This window comes from Gymnoscopelus braueri, assembly GCF_963280865.1.
Source record: "Gymnoscopelus braueri genome assembly, chromosome: 7".
In the NCBI taxonomy this organism is placed as follows: Eukaryota; Metazoa; Chordata; class Actinopteri; order Myctophiformes; family Myctophidae; genus Gymnoscopelus; species Gymnoscopelus braueri.
In genome coordinates this window covers 26,473,632-26,490,072 of record NC_137608.1, presented here as the reverse complement: position 1 = coordinate 26,490,072, position 16,441 = coordinate 26,473,632, and the positions used below count along the sequence as shown (strand labels likewise).

At 43.8% G+C, this 16,441-nt stretch overlaps 2 protein-coding genes across 2 annotated transcripts in view; both read left to right on the top strand.

Annotated features, from left to right (window-relative positions):
- The window catches only part of grid2 (glutamate receptor, ionotropic, delta 2), a gene marked incomplete at both ends in the record, with an annotated part of 751,979 nt that extends 746,272 nt beyond the window's left edge, over positions 1-5,707 (top strand). Inside the window, one exon of the mRNA XM_080434189.1 lies at positions 5,234-5,707. Coding sequence (XP_080290315.1) covers positions 5,234-5,707 — 474 coding nt within the window. The remainder of the gene's footprint in view (positions 1-5,233) is intronic.
- Positions 5,708-14,578: 8,871 nt separating this feature from the next.
- On the top strand, positions 14,579-16,151 carry atoh1a (atonal bHLH transcription factor 1a; the record flags this gene model as incomplete). Its single annotated transcript, XM_080433550.1, has 3 exons — positions 14,579-14,825; positions 15,313-15,682; positions 15,773-16,151. 3 exons carry the CDS (start codon positions 14,579-14,581, stop codon positions 16,149-16,151), a joined length of 996 nt encoding a protein of 331 aa, XP_080289676.1.
- Positions 16,152-16,441: the final 290 nt, after the last annotated feature.

The following is a 16,441-nucleotide window of genomic DNA, read 5'->3' as shown; positions in this document are numbered from 1 at the left end:
CTGTGAGCCTGCTTTTTGATGTGAACTATTTGATGAGGGGTTATCGTTTGGCTTTCGCATACATTTACATAAAGCCCTCATGCTGTTCCTCTTACGAGTCCCCTACAAAGATAATTTGTTAACCATCCTCCCTCAGTTTGCCTCTGCTGTTTGGGGATCCTTTGATCTTTCACATTTTTCAATAAGGGGCATATTCATTATACACTGTGTGTGTGCGTGCGTGTGCGCGCGCGCGTGTGCGTCTTATGTCCTGAATACATTACTGTAAAAGTTATACTCATATTTTCCACTAATGTGGGAGTCAGTGTTTCCTTCATCAGAACTGTTTGGTTTGCATCTGGGTGGGAGGTATCGGGGTATGTGTCTGGTGATACATATGTCTGTTAAAAGCTGAAATGGGACCTGAAAACACTGATTTGGGAGCAGTTATACATTTCTTGTCACAATATTTTTTAGTTATTTATTTTTGTAACCTGAGAGGAACAACTGTTTCCAAATGAGTGTCTGAGGCCCACTTCATCCATATAATAGAAAGAAAAACCTGTACAACAGAACAGCCATAATGCTTTACTTTTCTAGCCTGTATATGTTCTACCAGAGACTTGCATGAAAGGGTTCTGTCATTGGAATGAATAGCATCGTTAAAAGTCCCAATTCCATAAATTACTGTTGTACAATGTACTGTTGTACTGTTGTCAGCAAACATCCTTAAGGAATAACCCAAACAAAGCGAACTACCCCCCTGTCATTGACAGAACTCTTTCCACAGTGGTAGCATCTCTGGTTTTGACCATGTCTGATATTTCATATAATCCATATGGATTTAGAATGAGTGGAGCGGGCATTTCCTTGTGTATAAAGTTAATATGCCTCGGTACCCCTAAAATGTCCAAGCATTTTGTGTAGCGTTATCGGTTTAGCTAGGATTGCCTGGCACACCCATTCTAACTCTGTGAAATATTCTCTGTCACTGTGGCGCAAAGCTCTCATGTTGCCTTTTTGCTTTGTTTTGTAGATAAGTACTCTGTGTTGAGGGGTGTAGCGGGCGTGGGGGAGAGAAAGAGCAATAGAAAATGCCATTTAAACATCTACCCTTTCCAGGTATACAATGACTGTGCTTCTGTCTCTATGAAGACACGGCAACACAGAAAAACCTGCTTATCTGTGTGTGCTGACTGACTGCCATGTGTTTCTTCTTGTTCACCCCCCACCTGTCTGTCTCTCCACCCAACTTCTCTTTCTCCTCCACCCTCCCATCCACTCATTCGGCCTGTTCTTGTCCGTCTCTCATCCTTCTTCTCTGCCTGTCTGCTGTTTGTGTCTCTGTGTTGTTTGCCTGGCCGTACGTTTATTTGATTTTTTTATCAAACCTGCACACAACACACACTTATCTATATATGAATTTATATCCACTCCATTTCTCTCTCTCTGTCACGCTCGCCCCCTCTCTCTTGCACATTTTCTCTCACTGTCTCTCTTTCCTACTTACTCACACACGCGTGCACATTCACTTTTGCAAACTCAAACACGCTAGACACAGGCAGACGAGCCGTCTGCCAGGCAAGCCGCCGATTCGTGCCCACATGGTGCCAGCGAGCATCCCCTTTCCCTGGGTGGCCACGGCCTGAACCAGATGGCCCACACTGGCCATGCCTCCATGCCCACAGCCAGCCGCTACCAGCCCCCTTCATGCTGCGACATCCCTTGCGCCCTGATTGTGCAGCACTCCTTCGAACCAGCCAACCCCTCCGAGCTCACCCCCAAAATGAGAATGAGCACCTTCGCCACCTCTCCTCCCACCCCAAGGTTATTCATACAGTAGGAGATAAATAGATGAGCCATGTTACCGCTGGTTGGTAACACTGGCGTGACACTGGTGTCACTCATCAGTATTGCTGCTTTCATGGATGGCCCTGATAAAGGGAGCAATAAAGAAAATCTAAGTTCAGCAATCAGACTTATTAGAATGAATGAAACTTTGGTGTTTACAGAAATGCTGCATGTTGAAAGCACTTTTACCTTTACAGAAGCAAGAGGTTTATATTACTTGACAGTTGACATGCTGTCAGTTTACTATGTTTGCAGTGATGTCTTTATGCCACTGGAGGGAGTAGTCCTTCCATCTTGAAGCAAGCAGTGCAGCACTTTGAGAATGCGGTCTCTACATAGGAGCTATTTATTCTCAGGCCTGGTGCTGCATGCTACAGAGAGTTATATCTGTGGTTAGATGCTTGCAATTAAGAGAATATCTACTCATATTTACCTTTAAATAGACATGTCTAAGTTGATGCTACTGGCGAAGAACAAGAACATTCCAAGGAACATTTTAAGTTACCTTAATTCAATTTCTCAAAACATTGATGTTTTACAATTACATTTTGTGCAACCTGAGTATAACAACCACAGTCATCAAGCAAACCTTCTGTTCGTAGCACATCAACATTACAAGCAGCTGACAGGCTGGTAGAATAACGTCAGAGCGATAGTACTGAGTGACAATGTATGCTGACAAGATCAGATAAGTGTATGAGCAGGGAGAGGGAAGGTGGTAGTTTTTTTTTTTAGTGAGTTGAGACTAATTGGATCTGAGTAATGCTTAATTTAGGCTCATAGTACGACGGTGTCATGCGCGGACACCCTCGTACAACAAAGTAAATATCGGGCTTGAGGAGAAGAGGATATGACTTTTTCAATTGATGAGAGAGAGAGTGTAAAACAAGGCCTTAATACACTGTAGAGCTGTAATGCCAATTTCTCCCCACTAGGCCTAATTTATATGTTGTCATACAAACATGTTGCTCATATATTAGGCTTTAGCCTAATTCAGGTCTCTCAAAATATTTGCAGAGGCCATTATAGGGACAGAGCAGACTTCACCATCCCGTCATAACTAGTCACATCACACATCTGATCCTCCTTCTGCTTATCACACAAAGACTTTTCCTCTATCCTTTCCTTAGTTTGTCTTCTTCCCTCGTAATTTCCCACACAACACTCCCAACGGCCTGCAGGCCTCCCTCTCGTTTCCTTCCGTGCCCTTCTGCGGAATACCTCCCTTTTCCACTTCTCTGTACACCCAACCATGCGTACTATAATGTCACCACCAAGAACGACCCCTCATCGTCTTCTTGTCGTCACTTCCTTTGGAAAAACGGGGGCACTGCAGGTGGTCCCCCTCGCACCTGAACTGCATGTACATGGGGGGTACAGAGCCCCCTCCAGCCCCGCCCCAGACCCAACAAACATGGTCAGTAAATCTGTCTGTGTGGCTGAATAACACAACGTGATTAGCTCCCACAAAAACCTGTGTTTGTCTCTCCTACAGCATATGCACCACAATGGGATGTTCCAACCCACATGTCCCTTCCCTCTAGTCTGTCCCAATGATATGAACACTGTGCGTCTAAGCCGCAAGATGTTTACCTGACCCCCAGACCAACACCGCCCCCCACCCCCACCCCTGGCAAAAAGAAAATCCTACCTACTTCAAAAACTCAGGAAGCACACTGCCATGGACGTGTGTGTGTGTGTGTGTGTGTGTGTGTGTACATGTGCACATCAGTACATGCATGTGTGTTTTTGCCTACAACCGTTTCTCTCAACTCATCCTACAACCATGAATTGCAAACCGTGCACCTCCGCAGTGCCCCAGACCTTCCCTATACAGTACAAGCATGAGACACTTCTCATTCTCAAGTGTTACCATCTGTAAAAACTTCCAAAGCAATTTCTATGTGAGCAGTATCTATGTGAGCGGTTTCTATATATTGATGAGATATCTGTATGTTTTATAGTTTGTATAAGTTAAGTTAAGTTAACTAAGTTAGGTCAAGTTAAGTTAAATTTAAGTTAAGTTAAGGTAGGATTTAAGTGATGTTTTCGGTTTAGTTGCTTGTAAACTGTTAGAATTAAGTAATCGGTTAAATAAAACTGTTTACCAGTGATATTGTGAACTTAAAGCTATCTTGCAGCCTATTTTATACCAATATGTCAATGAGCCACAGTTGCTTTATTTATACTTTTGATATGGCCAAAGCAAAGTTCACTTGAAAAAGAGATGTTAATCTCAATGTGAATATCTTGGTATAATGGGTCATAGCAATGCCCTTTGAAGCATGCATAAGATACAGCAGTAGATGCACAATTCATATATATATATATATATATATATATATATATATACACACACACACACACACACACACACACACACACACACACGCACAGTATAAGTTGCATGTATAGTGTCATAGAGAATGATAATGGTAATGCTTGTTTTAACTAAAACATACACACTGGAATCACAGCATACGGTATGTGACATGGCAGCGCGTGCGTATTCCAGATGAGCTTACACTCCCTTAATACACCTCGTAGAAATGTGTGTGTATGTGTGTGTGTATATTTCTCTCTCGATATCCTCACTTGCAGCTCAGAGTGTGCTTCTGTATCCCTCCCTCTCTTTCCCTTCTTCTCTCCTTCTATCCCACTCTCTCTGTCACTCCCAAACTTTCCCATGGAAACATTGCTTCATCTATTCACACGTGTTACATTTCACTCCTCCTCACCGTCCTGCTGCATTGCCCCGTTAATTCTGTCTCTTAATTGTTCCGTGTTATTGATTGTTTTGTTCTTTCATTCTGTCTAATGTTTGTGTTGGCATGTATAATGGCCTCATCCTTCTTTCCCTTTGCTCTCTCTGCTCTCTTTTTTTTTAAACTCTGTCTCTTTACCCTGCTGGATGGATAACATCCTCACTGTGGAAACAAATCCATGCCCTCCTCTTCTCCAACCTGTATGTCCTGTCTCATCATATTTATCCCCTGTATCTCTGCTTGTTTGTACCGTCATGGCCCTTCTACTACCTGGACTACCCTCACTCTTTTGTCTTTACCTCCTTCCCACCCTTCCTCCAAATGTCTTCTTTCATATCTGTTTCACTGACTCGTCATCCTCCTTTTTCTTCTTTCTTTTTCTTTACACTTCTCTTTCCTTCCCTTCTTGTCTTCTATCCACCCAATCCACTCCTAATCATCCTTCCTTTCTTTGTAAATATCCGTCAAACTCCATTCATCCCCTACTCAATCTTCTCCACATTTCCCTTCCTTTCTCTTCCACTTGTTCTTTACCTCCTTCCCTTGCTTCCTTCTATCCCTTCCATCATCCTTCCACCCCCAACTCTGTCCCTTTCTCCCCCTCCTATCATTTGACCCCCTCCCCCTCCTACCTTCAGGACGATAAGGAGATCGACTTGGAGCACCTACACCGGCGGGTTAACAGCCTGTGCACCGAGGACGAGAGCCCCCACAAGCAGTTCTCCACCTCTTCCATCGATCTGACGCCCCTCGACATGGACGCCCTGCCCGCCGCGCGCCAAGCGCTGGAGCAGATCAGCGACTTCCGCAACACCCACATCACCACCACCACCTTCATTCCTGAGCAAATCCAGACCCTCAGCCGGAGCCTCTCCGCCAAGGCCGCCGCCGGCTTCGCTGCCGGATTCGGGGGCGGCGTTGGCGGGGGGGGAGGCGGCATGCTCCAGGATCACCACCGGACTGGAGGGGTGGGCCCTTTCAGGCAGAGGGCCCCCAACGGCGGCTTCTTCCGCAGTCCCATTAAGACCATGTCCTCCATCCCCTACCAGCCCACGGGTCCGGGACCCAACTTCGGATACGGCAATGACCCGGACAGGGGCACCTCCATATAGAGACTTGGCCAGGGATGCAGTTGATTCAGAAGAAGGAGGAGGAGGAGGAGGAGATGGAGGCGGAGGAGGGGTGGTCGGATTGAGTCATGGGGTGATAAAACAAACACACTACTGCGAAAAGAAAGAAAATCCCAAGATAAAGATCTATGTACATAGGAATCTTTTTTTTCTGGGTTCTGCCAGGGTCGTTCAAGGGGTGGCTGTTGCGTATGATGGAGGAGGTGGAGGTCCACTTGGGTGGTGCTTGTCCTCCTGCAAACCAGCTAGTGACAATGGAAAGGGAGATCATGGGGAGGGGTGTAGAATTGAGTCTTTGCTTTATTGTTGTTGTTCTTGTGGTTGTTTGAGGGATTCTTTGTGGGATCGTTTTTTTCATTGGGTTTTTCTTTTTTTTATTCCGTTTTATGCCATCTGAGGACTGCTTCATGTAATGGACATGTACTGTAATGAAATGACTTCTATCGTCAACTAAACCCCGCCTTGGAGGGTTTGGTTTATACAACTATTACAACAACAGAAAACTCTTCTCTGTTCTTTGGCTGCCATCAGTGGATGATAACCAGGATAGCTGCCAAGGGCTCCAAAGGAACACAAAGGGGCTCATACAGAAAAATCAAGGGGCAGTGGTTTTATAACGGTAGGACCCTGTATAGTTTTGTCCTGGGCCCAGGGAATACTTGCAGAGTTGCTTTGTAGTTATCCATATAGGCACCATCTCAGTGCTTATAGGAAAATATCACTACTGTCTTACTCTGTCTTTTCAATAGGAGACCATCCAAGTCTGTGCTCCCGTGCATCTCTCTCTCTCTCTCTCTCTTCCTCTTCTGCACTGATGTTGTTCCATAAGTCAATACCTGTAGTTCCAAATGGGAAATCAGACCCAAAATGGTGTCCACACAATGGCCTGATTATGCCTAAGACTTCAAGCTGAATACATTCTGACGCCATTACAGTTCATCGCTCTGGAAGCCGGCCCAATCCCACTACAGTGCAACAATCTGACACTGCTGACTCGCCATTCGGTGAGTCACTCAAAAACGTTTTTTCTTCTCCTCCATTTCAGTGCATCAGCCTGAAACGTTTGGCCGTTTGATGCTCATTACAGACTCTTTGTCAATCCCACTGCACTGTACCAGTGCCCACAGACCTGTAAAGCTTGATTTATGCTTAGTTGTGCACGGGTGTCGCGTAACGAAAATAGCTGACTACCAGCTCACACCGCGTCCCAGCGCACTGTGCTTTCGGTGCACGACACCGCCATGCAACTAAGTACAAATCAATCTTAACTGATTGTATGTAGAGCTGATAATTTCTTTTCTCACCATACTGTGTTGTCTGCTTTTCAAGGCAAGGTGAGAACCTCTAATAAGACTTGAAAGAGAGAGGATTATAAAAGGGATGATATAAAAAAAAAAAAAGTGAAAGAATAAAAAAACGGATAAAAGACAAAATGGACTTCAAAAAGCTACGGCTTGTTATATGTCTTTTACTGACTTTGTTTTTGAAAAAGAAAAAAGAAAAAAGATTTTAATGCGTGGAATGTGTTTTGGTCAGGAAGTACAAAAAAATTACATTGTTCTGAGCTGTCTACTTGTTTTTGCTCTCAGCCAACTTTGAACAACTGCTAAATGAGTGATGTAGTCTTTCTCTGGTTTTGCATCATTACGCCATTCAGACTTTTATTTTTTTACTTTATTTGATCTTTGGTTTACCTTATTTTAATACTGTCAGTATCTCAGAAGATTTAAAAACAAAATCTCATTCTGTGATGGTCATTTTCAAGTCCATTAACTGACCACTTACGAGGTCAAACGATTAAATGGAGTTGTATTCTGGTTGAGGAAAAGCCAATCTAAAGAGTATCGTCAGTACAGGCCTTACGTCAACCTGCTCTCTGTACCCACCCAACTTCCCATACATTGCTCGCCATTGGAACTGTATAACAGTAGTGAGCCAATGGCTGTGCTTTTAGGCTCATTGTAATGATACAAAGAGTTGTCCTTTAAGCTCATTGGAATCTTACTGGGAACACAATGGCTGCCTTTTTATGAGATGAGTCAGTCCGAAATACACTTCAATTTCATATCTGTAATGTTAAGGGTACTGTTTATATAACTTGTTTTTTAAAGTGCCAATTGAGTAAATGAGACCATTAAGGTGCATTTTGGGGTGGGCAAGGGGAACGGTACATCAGGAGAATTAGAGGACTATTTTGTGGATTGGGGGGTGGGGATGGTAAAAAGGAACCAAACCTTTTTCACTAACAATGTATTAATAATTGATAATGTTAGTTGTTTAGAACAGGCTTTCAGTTTGTTATCTTTAAGAACTAAAAACTGCAAAATGTTGTGCGTAGAGAACTCAGCCAGGCTGCAGTATTTTGAGGCAAGCGTTCTTAGGTGTTCTTTTCTTATAATAGGCTACAGTATGGCTACTGAATGACAAATAGGACACAAACATTAAAAAAAAGTTTTATTTAGTATAAATGACAGAGACATTATAAAAATGTATATTTTACATGTTGATGCTATTTTTGTTTAACAAAAAGAAAGTATATCAGTATGAGCTTATAGTGTTGAGTTTAGCAGTCACCTTACGGCATTTGGTTCTCCTCTGTCCAGCCCAAGGTCAACACAAACAAACTGTTCACTCTTCTCACATCATCTTGAGTTCATTCTATTATTTGCTGGCTAAATAACAAAAGGTGGCAAGTTGATTAAAAAGAAAGCATGCACAAACTTGCTCTTGCGCTATCTGTTAACATTTTTTAATTTCATACATAGATCGTAAAGGATTTACTTGATAATTTTCAAAAACTTATGATGTACAGTATTTAATATAGGCCTATTTTGTTGTATGTGTTGCATATTATTCAAAAACTGAACAAACTGGGGCCTCTGTTACAAGTGGCAAAGCTTTCTGTGTATAATTTGTCTAATAAACAGGTTTTCTACAGTGGGATGGTAATTGTTGTCTTTGCTCATATAGGCAAGATGTTGAAATGGATATTACAGAGGGAGCTTAGTTGAACTCATCAACATTCTTGGTTCCCTTTAATGTACAGTATCACTGCACAAAAAAACTAGCTTGTTTTGTCAGAGTGATCAAATCAAGAATATTATGTCAGACTTGATGTCAGACTTGAATATACACACACAAAATCAACTAGACTCAGTTCTGCACCGAACTGTGATATTATCCTTTTATCACCATTTAGAGAGGGTTACCACCAGGTAATCAAATGTTTTGGGTTTGGGTTTTTTGTGTTAATTTTGTATCTCAAACTTGATATTTATCTCATATTAGGCCATGAAATCTGTGTTCAAGCATGAGCTAAACTCCTGTATCCTCAATATGACATGAAAGGCCTGTATGCTGCTGTTAACAGCTGGATGTATCAGAGGCAAGGGCTCAGCAGTTCAGTGAAGCCGTGAAATGTAGTTGCCTTCTTGAACCACAGAGTGGCAGTATTTAACTTTTCGAAACATGAGTAGAACGTCTGTCTGTCTGTCTGTCTGTCTGTCTGTCTGTGTATTACTCTGTCTCTCTCTATCCCATCTGGACAAAATCTAGTGCTGCCAGGAAACAGCTGCAAGAAAAGGAACTTTGGGGGAAATAAAATAAATGAACCTTATGGTAATCTGCAGCTCTGATTTCAGCGTTTGACAGTGACACACCTGTTAAGAAACTTGCATAACATCCAGAACAGTCGGCACATTTCCACCGGGTCAGGCGGACACTTGCAGCGAATCAAATCGTCGTATTTATATCATCGTTTGACTGTCATTCTACCATCCAGTTGTAGTTTTCAACCTTTTCTGGATCAGGGCCCACTTGAAAATCTCAAAAGCGTTCGCGGCCCACCCATCTGACCTCTTCTACACTTACTTTAATTCTTTCTTTCTTTGTCGATGAATTGAATACACAGGACCACAATGTAAACAAGCCCTAATAGCCAGGGCTTTTTGTGTTATCCCTTTAGTAGCCTACCATTGTATAATCGTATACTGTAGTGCACTATTTTAAACTGTTAATAAAGTATTCAATCAATCAATCAATCAATCAATCAAACAAACAAACCACATGGCAGCCAATGGTCAGCATGTCAGATATGTTATGATCAATCAATCGATTGTGTTCAAGCTTGGATCAGTGGAACTATAGGATACGTTAAGTTCCTATTTAGCAGTAGCCTATCACAATGAAATAGGCTAATTAATATCGTTGTTATATCCTGTCTGTGTTCTCAACCAGTGGTCCGTCCGGGGACCACCAGTGGTCCTTGAGGGGGTTCCACCAGGTGGTCCCCAGCTAAACGATGGAGAGTTGGTAATGGTAACCAAATTGACCCTTATTAGATCTTTAACTCTTGAGAGTGTAAAATGAAACCAAATTGACCCTTATCTTTAACTCTTGAGAGTGTAAAATGAAACCAAATTGACCCTTATAGATCTTTAACTCTTGAGAGTGTAAAATGAAACCAATTGGACCCGTTAAATTATTGTTAAACATCTGCATTACTTAATTAAATAATTGTTATTTTGATCAACGTTTGCCTGTCATCTCTCCTATGGTACCAACATCAATACAGCTTGGGAAAATATTCTAAGTCTTGGGTCCTGAGAGTCTAAATCTCATCAAATGGTGGTCCATGGCTCTGGACCTTGACATGAAAAGGGTTGAAAACCACTGTTAATTGTGTTAAAACACTTGCTGTTGTGCGGACTTTTATTCTTTTGAACTGTCTGTCACTCTGTGTCCAGCAGCACCAGCAACGAACTGTGTTCTGAACTGGCCCACTTGCATTAGCCTCATGGCCCCGGCCCACCGGTTGAGAACCAGAACCACTATGAAAATAGTGGTTGCCTCCTAGGCTGCAACAACCCAGTGGTTCCCAAACTTTTTAGCTCAAGACCCAAAAGAGAAATCAGATGTTTGACCGGGACCCAAACTAGTGAAAATAGCAGATCTATACAGACGCATTGTGAGCTTGTAGATCTGCTATTTTCCCTACTTCTTTAAAAAATATATCTAGTTTATGGAATTTCTTTGATTTTCGTTTTATGTATTCATTAAATTCTTTTGAAAAAAATCATGTGTTTTTTGAAAATATTTTGAAATAATAATAATCTAAAACAAAATGTAGGATACAAAATATGAAGGGATAGTTATTTTGACTTATATAAAAATGTGTTTGCAACCCCACAAATGGGTCCCGACCATAGAATGGTCCCGACCCACTGTTTGGGAAACGGTGTCCCACTCCAAAGTCCACTCGCTCCAGTCTCGTGCGCGGCGTCGCGCCCAGCGTTGCCATGTCGGCTTATTATAAGCGACTTTGGGCTTCTTTTTCTGTAAAGTTGCTTGTAAAAATTGGTGGTTGCGGTGTTTTGGGCTTGTTTCTAAAGTCTAGTAGCTTATTTAGGCTTGCCTCCATTTTTTATTATTATTATTTAAACTAGTGGTTCTCACTTTCACGAAAATGTTTTGTGCCCAGGGAGTTAGAATGTTTCAAAAATAATATTCCATATTCCACATTTTATTTCAAGATTTTTTGAAAATAGCAGATACAAACTCACAACGTGTCGCGATGTGAGCGCATTGTGAGCTTGTAGATCTGCTATTTTTAAAAAAAAAAAAAAAAGCGGATTAAAGGTCATGTGGCCTAGTCGCTTCTTTTTGGCTTGTTTTCCTAGACCTGGTTGCTTGTTTCTTTCGCGATATCTGGCAACACTGGTCGCTCCCTGCCTGTTTCCCGGGAGACTGGATTGAAGAGCAGCAGCACCATGCACGCAGACTCCTCTCTCTCTCTCTCTCTCTCTCTCATAAAATCCGCGACCCACAAATGGGTCCCGTTGGGACCGTCACCGTCCCAACCCACTGTTTGGGAATCCGTGTCCTATAGCCAGTGGTTCTCTTCTCAACCTTTTCAGGCTGTGAGTGACCCCTCAAAATAAGCAAATTTGAACTGGGGACCCCCACCCTGACAAGCACTTGGAATTGTAAGAGTTGAGGCATGCATTAAATTTAGTTTGACTCAGTTCCACAGATACATATTGTGAAAATAGTAGATCTACAAGCTCACAACTTGAGCTTAGATCAGCTATTTTTCAAAATGTTTGTATTATATTATTTGACAATTTGGCCTATGTTTAACCAGTTTTTATAGAATAGTTTGTTGATTACTTTTAGTAGGCCCTAATGGTCTTTTTTTCCCCTCTTTTATTTGTTCTTTTCTTTTCTTTTTTGAGGCAGTAAAAAGTCATTTACTGTCTAGGCTACTGTTAGTCTTAAAGTCCTTAAATTGTATGGGGGGAAAAAAGAAAAAGAAAGGCAATGCCCGTGGACTGTACAGTGTCATCTGGTGACCCCCCCCCCCCCCCTCTCCTGGGGGTACAACGCAACCCACAGGTTGAGAACCACTGTCCCAGTCCAGAGTCCACTCGCTCCAGTCTCGTGCGCGGCGTCGCGCGCTGGCTCCCTGTTTCCTGGGAGACTGGAATGAAGAGCAGCAGCACGCAGACTCCTCTCCAGTGGACTGGAAGCCCCCGCGGGGACACATTTTGTGCCCCTCTTCCCAAAGAGTCCCCCAGGCGTGACAAATGGAACATAGAGTCTCTATTGTCGCCGCGACACTTTAATAATCGCCAGCTACAATATCCAACCTGTTGTTAGCTTCAGGAGCCCGGCCAGGCACTTTAAAGTTGGGGAGTTGTTAGTTGTGGAGAGGAGGAGGCGGACGCTAGGCGCCAGACCTCTAGCCGTCCCCGATGATGAATACATGAATAAAAATAGAAAAGATTAATGTCAGTTTTTATCTCTGAAATTGTGGGATTTTTTCCCCCGGCTGCGTTGGACTGGGGGCCAGCCATTTAGATTTAGATATAAGCTCTTAAACTTTTCTTTCCCTTTTCTTTCTTAGTATTACATTCGTATTACAGTTTTATTAAGTCGTAGTAGTAGCCTAGTATTAAAGTGTATAGTCTTAACAAGTTGCCATTTCAGGGGTTGGAAAGAAAGGTTGCTTTATACAAGCCACCAAGATAAATAGGCCTATTAATAGGCCTGCTCTACTGTAAAGTATTGTAGGCCGCCTATGTATTTTATATATTACATTATGGGCATAATTAATTTGTAATTGGTTTATGCCTGTTCCTTAGCTTATTATTTTCAATTGCCTTCGATTTATAATAGGCCCGCCTAGACTATTGAATATTATAGGGGTGTGTGTGTGTGTGTGTGTGTGTGTGTGTGTGTGTGTGTGTGTGTGTGTGTGTGTGTGTGTGTGTGTGTGTGTGTGTGTGTGTGTGTGTGTGTGTGTGTGTGTGTGTGTGTGTGTGTGTGCGTGTGTGTTTGTTTTGCGTGAGTGCGTGCGCGCAATGTGTCTTCTCGCTCTCTGAACTTTCTCTTCCCTTGCAGCCGCGCGCCATGCACATACAGCTCGTGTCAGTATGGATGGAAACACTGCTGAGCGCGCTGAGCCCCCTGCTCATATTTCCGTTCCCTGTGAAGGCCTTTTTACACATAGGGCGTTCCGTGAGCCGGATCAAAAGGTTTGAGTCCCGCTACAAAAGAAAGATGGAAACTGGAGATGGTCTTATAGCATTCACAGAATGGAAGAGAGCGCTGCATTGACAATGAGCGCGCGAGGCGAGCCCCAGGAGCCGCAAAGTTCTTTGGTCAACTTTTTTTTGCCCTCCCTGCAGCTCAAAGTTCTTTGGTCAACTTTTTTTTGCCCTCCCTGCAGCTCAAAGTTCTTTGGTCAACTTTTTTTTTGTCCCCTCCTTGCAGCTCAAAGTTCTTTGGTCAAATGTTTTCACGGCTCTCCAAATTCCTAGATTAACAATAGAAAGTTTTGTGCTCATTCATAATAACTGGCTCTGTTGATATTCATAGGCTATACAGAACTTGAAAGTTGGATTTGTCACTTCTGGGTTTGATATTGGCCAAATTAAGGCCTGTAGTAGACTATTAATGGGTTAAAGTTTTTTTGTAATTACATTTATTATGTTCAAGCCAGTACATTTTGTGACATTTAACATTCAGAACCACCCTTAACAATACTGAAACACTAATAACATACTTAAACTAAAAGGTTCTTGCATAGACTTGCTGGTGTAGCTAAAATCTCATCTGTTTCGTTAGGCCTAGCCTTTTTGACATTGGGAATTCTGATTTCGTGTAGCCTATATTATGCCCCTTATTTTATCCCTCTCGTTAAACACTCTTTAAACCGTGGCATTATGATAAACAGTGGTGATTCTGTCATATCCATGTCTCCACACACACACACACACACACACACACACACACACACACACACACACACACACACACACACACACACACACACACACACACACACACACACACACACACACACTGTTTGACAGGCAGACGGGTATAGGTAGGCATCCTCCTCTTGCTCTATAAGCTCGCGCTGTCCACGCTCCTCACCTAAAACTGTCATCATCCCCCCACGTGGCGCCCTGGGGGAGGTTCCCCTTACCTCCCTCCCGTTAAACACTCCTTAAACCGTGGGCAGCATTATCATAAACAGTCGGGTTCGGAGGGACCATAATAATCACCACTCTCTCGGGTTTAACCGAGACTTCTCATTGGACGCTAACACGCGACCAACGCGAGGAGGGGGGCTCCCAGGCGCGTGCCGCTTTTTAAGCCGCCGCCGCGCCTTGAGACACTAGAGAAGGAGTCCTGCACGCGACACAGTCACATTCACCACGGCGCGAGACCACGGCAGAACGCAGTGAAGAAGCGTGTCAAGTTTTGTATTCTTTTTTTTGCATTTGAGTTCCACTGTCTTCAGCCATTCTCGCTGCTATACCTGTTGGGTCGTCTGTCTCTGAAGACATGGAAGTGCTGAGCGCGCATCATGAATGGAGCACGCTTGAGTCGAGGCGACGCGTCTCGGGCTTGGTGGAGAGGGGAGGAGAGGAGCCCGGCTATATCCCACCCGGCCTGGCGCTCGTGGACAGCGGCAGTGACCCACGCGCCTGGCTGGCTCCGGTGCAGCCTCCTGGCACCTGCGCGGCACACGCCTCTTCCTCCCCTGACTACCAGCTCCTGTCACCCTGCCCCAGCACTGGCTCCTATAACGGTGAGCAAAGGACTGCTGTTTCTTCTTGAGCACATGCATCCCTATTCTGGGGGGATCATTTGCCAAAAATAGCTGATCTACAAGCCCAGCCATGTGTGCACATTGATAAGTGTTCTGAGCTTGCCTTGTAGATCGGCTAGTTTTGGCGAAAGGATTTGTTTGGAAAAAGCGGTCGTAGTGCAGCGTAGCCACAGTTCCGCTCAGGTCCGTTTTAGCCTATGATAAGAAAAGAGTGGTAGTGGTTAATAGGCTATCATAGCTGCAACAGGGACCAGTCAGGACTAAGTCAATGCAAATTCTTAAATGGTGGGCTTCTATGTGTTTGATTCGCCTTAATGGCAAAAGAGTATAGCCTATGACTTCAGCTAACACAGTAACTGTTAATTACAATAGCGTTGTCTGAATTCATTGGATTTTCTTCTTTTTTTGTCTTCTTTTTTTAACTTGGCCTACTCTAAACATTTGATTTGGTTTTATTTTTTTCCAGAAAGTGGCTCTACGGCGTCTTCGGGTCACCCGAGCCCACCCAGCTATAGAAAGGCTGCCAAGAGCCCTTCCCCTTCCTCCCTCAAGGTCAGAGAGCTGTGCCGCCTGAACGGCTCCATTCTTCCCAGCGGCGACGAGGCTCTGACCACCAGACAGAGAGCTCCGTCCTCCAAGCCGGCCAACGGCGTCCAGAAGCAGCGGCGCTCCGCCGCCAACGCGCGGGAGAGGCGGCGGATGCACGGGCTCAACCACGCGTTCGACGCGCTGCGCCAGGTCATCCCGGCTTTCGACAACGACAAGAAACTCTCCAAGTACGAAACTCTGCAAATGGCGCAGATTTACATCAACGCCCTGGCGGACCTGCTAGAGGGGCCACCTCCGACTAAGAAGACCACCACCAATAACGACGACGACAACAACAACAACAACAACAATAATAACAACAACAACAGCATCTCTAGCAACAACCCGCCAAAGTGTGACCTAACGCATTCATCCACCACCACTGACTATGACGCAGAGAATGATAAAAGCCCGTCCGTCGCAAGCTGTCGGAGGGGGGCGACGGTCTCCGTCTGTTCACCTGTTCAGATCAACGGGATTCCCTTTCGGTCCAACTCGTTCGACGAAGCCTTTTCCGCCATGATAGAAGAAGCTATGTGTTCCCCCGCGGCTTCGTCCTCTGGGGTGGAATCCAAACATTCGCCACGCAGTGATGGAGAGTTTTCCCCACACTCGCAGTTCAGTGACTCGGACGAGATGCAGATGGAGGTCCACTCCAGCGAAGATGACGACCTAGAACTCAAATTACCCAAACACCATAACACCATTTCATTCTAAAGTCAACCATAGACTAGTGGTTCTAGTGAAGTGACAATTTAAGCCTTTTTAAACCTAAAAAATATATATATACTGCATCAAAAGTCATTTAAAAAAAAAAAACTGGTCAAACATTGGCCAAATTGTCAAATAATAAGAAAGAGGCAGAAATTGCTCACAGTGAGCAAATCTGCTATTTTCACAATATTTATCTGTGGAACCGAGTCAAATTAAATGTAATGCCTCAACTCCTACAATTCCAAGTGCTTATTAGGGTGGGGGTCCCCAGTTCAAATATGATTATTTTGGGG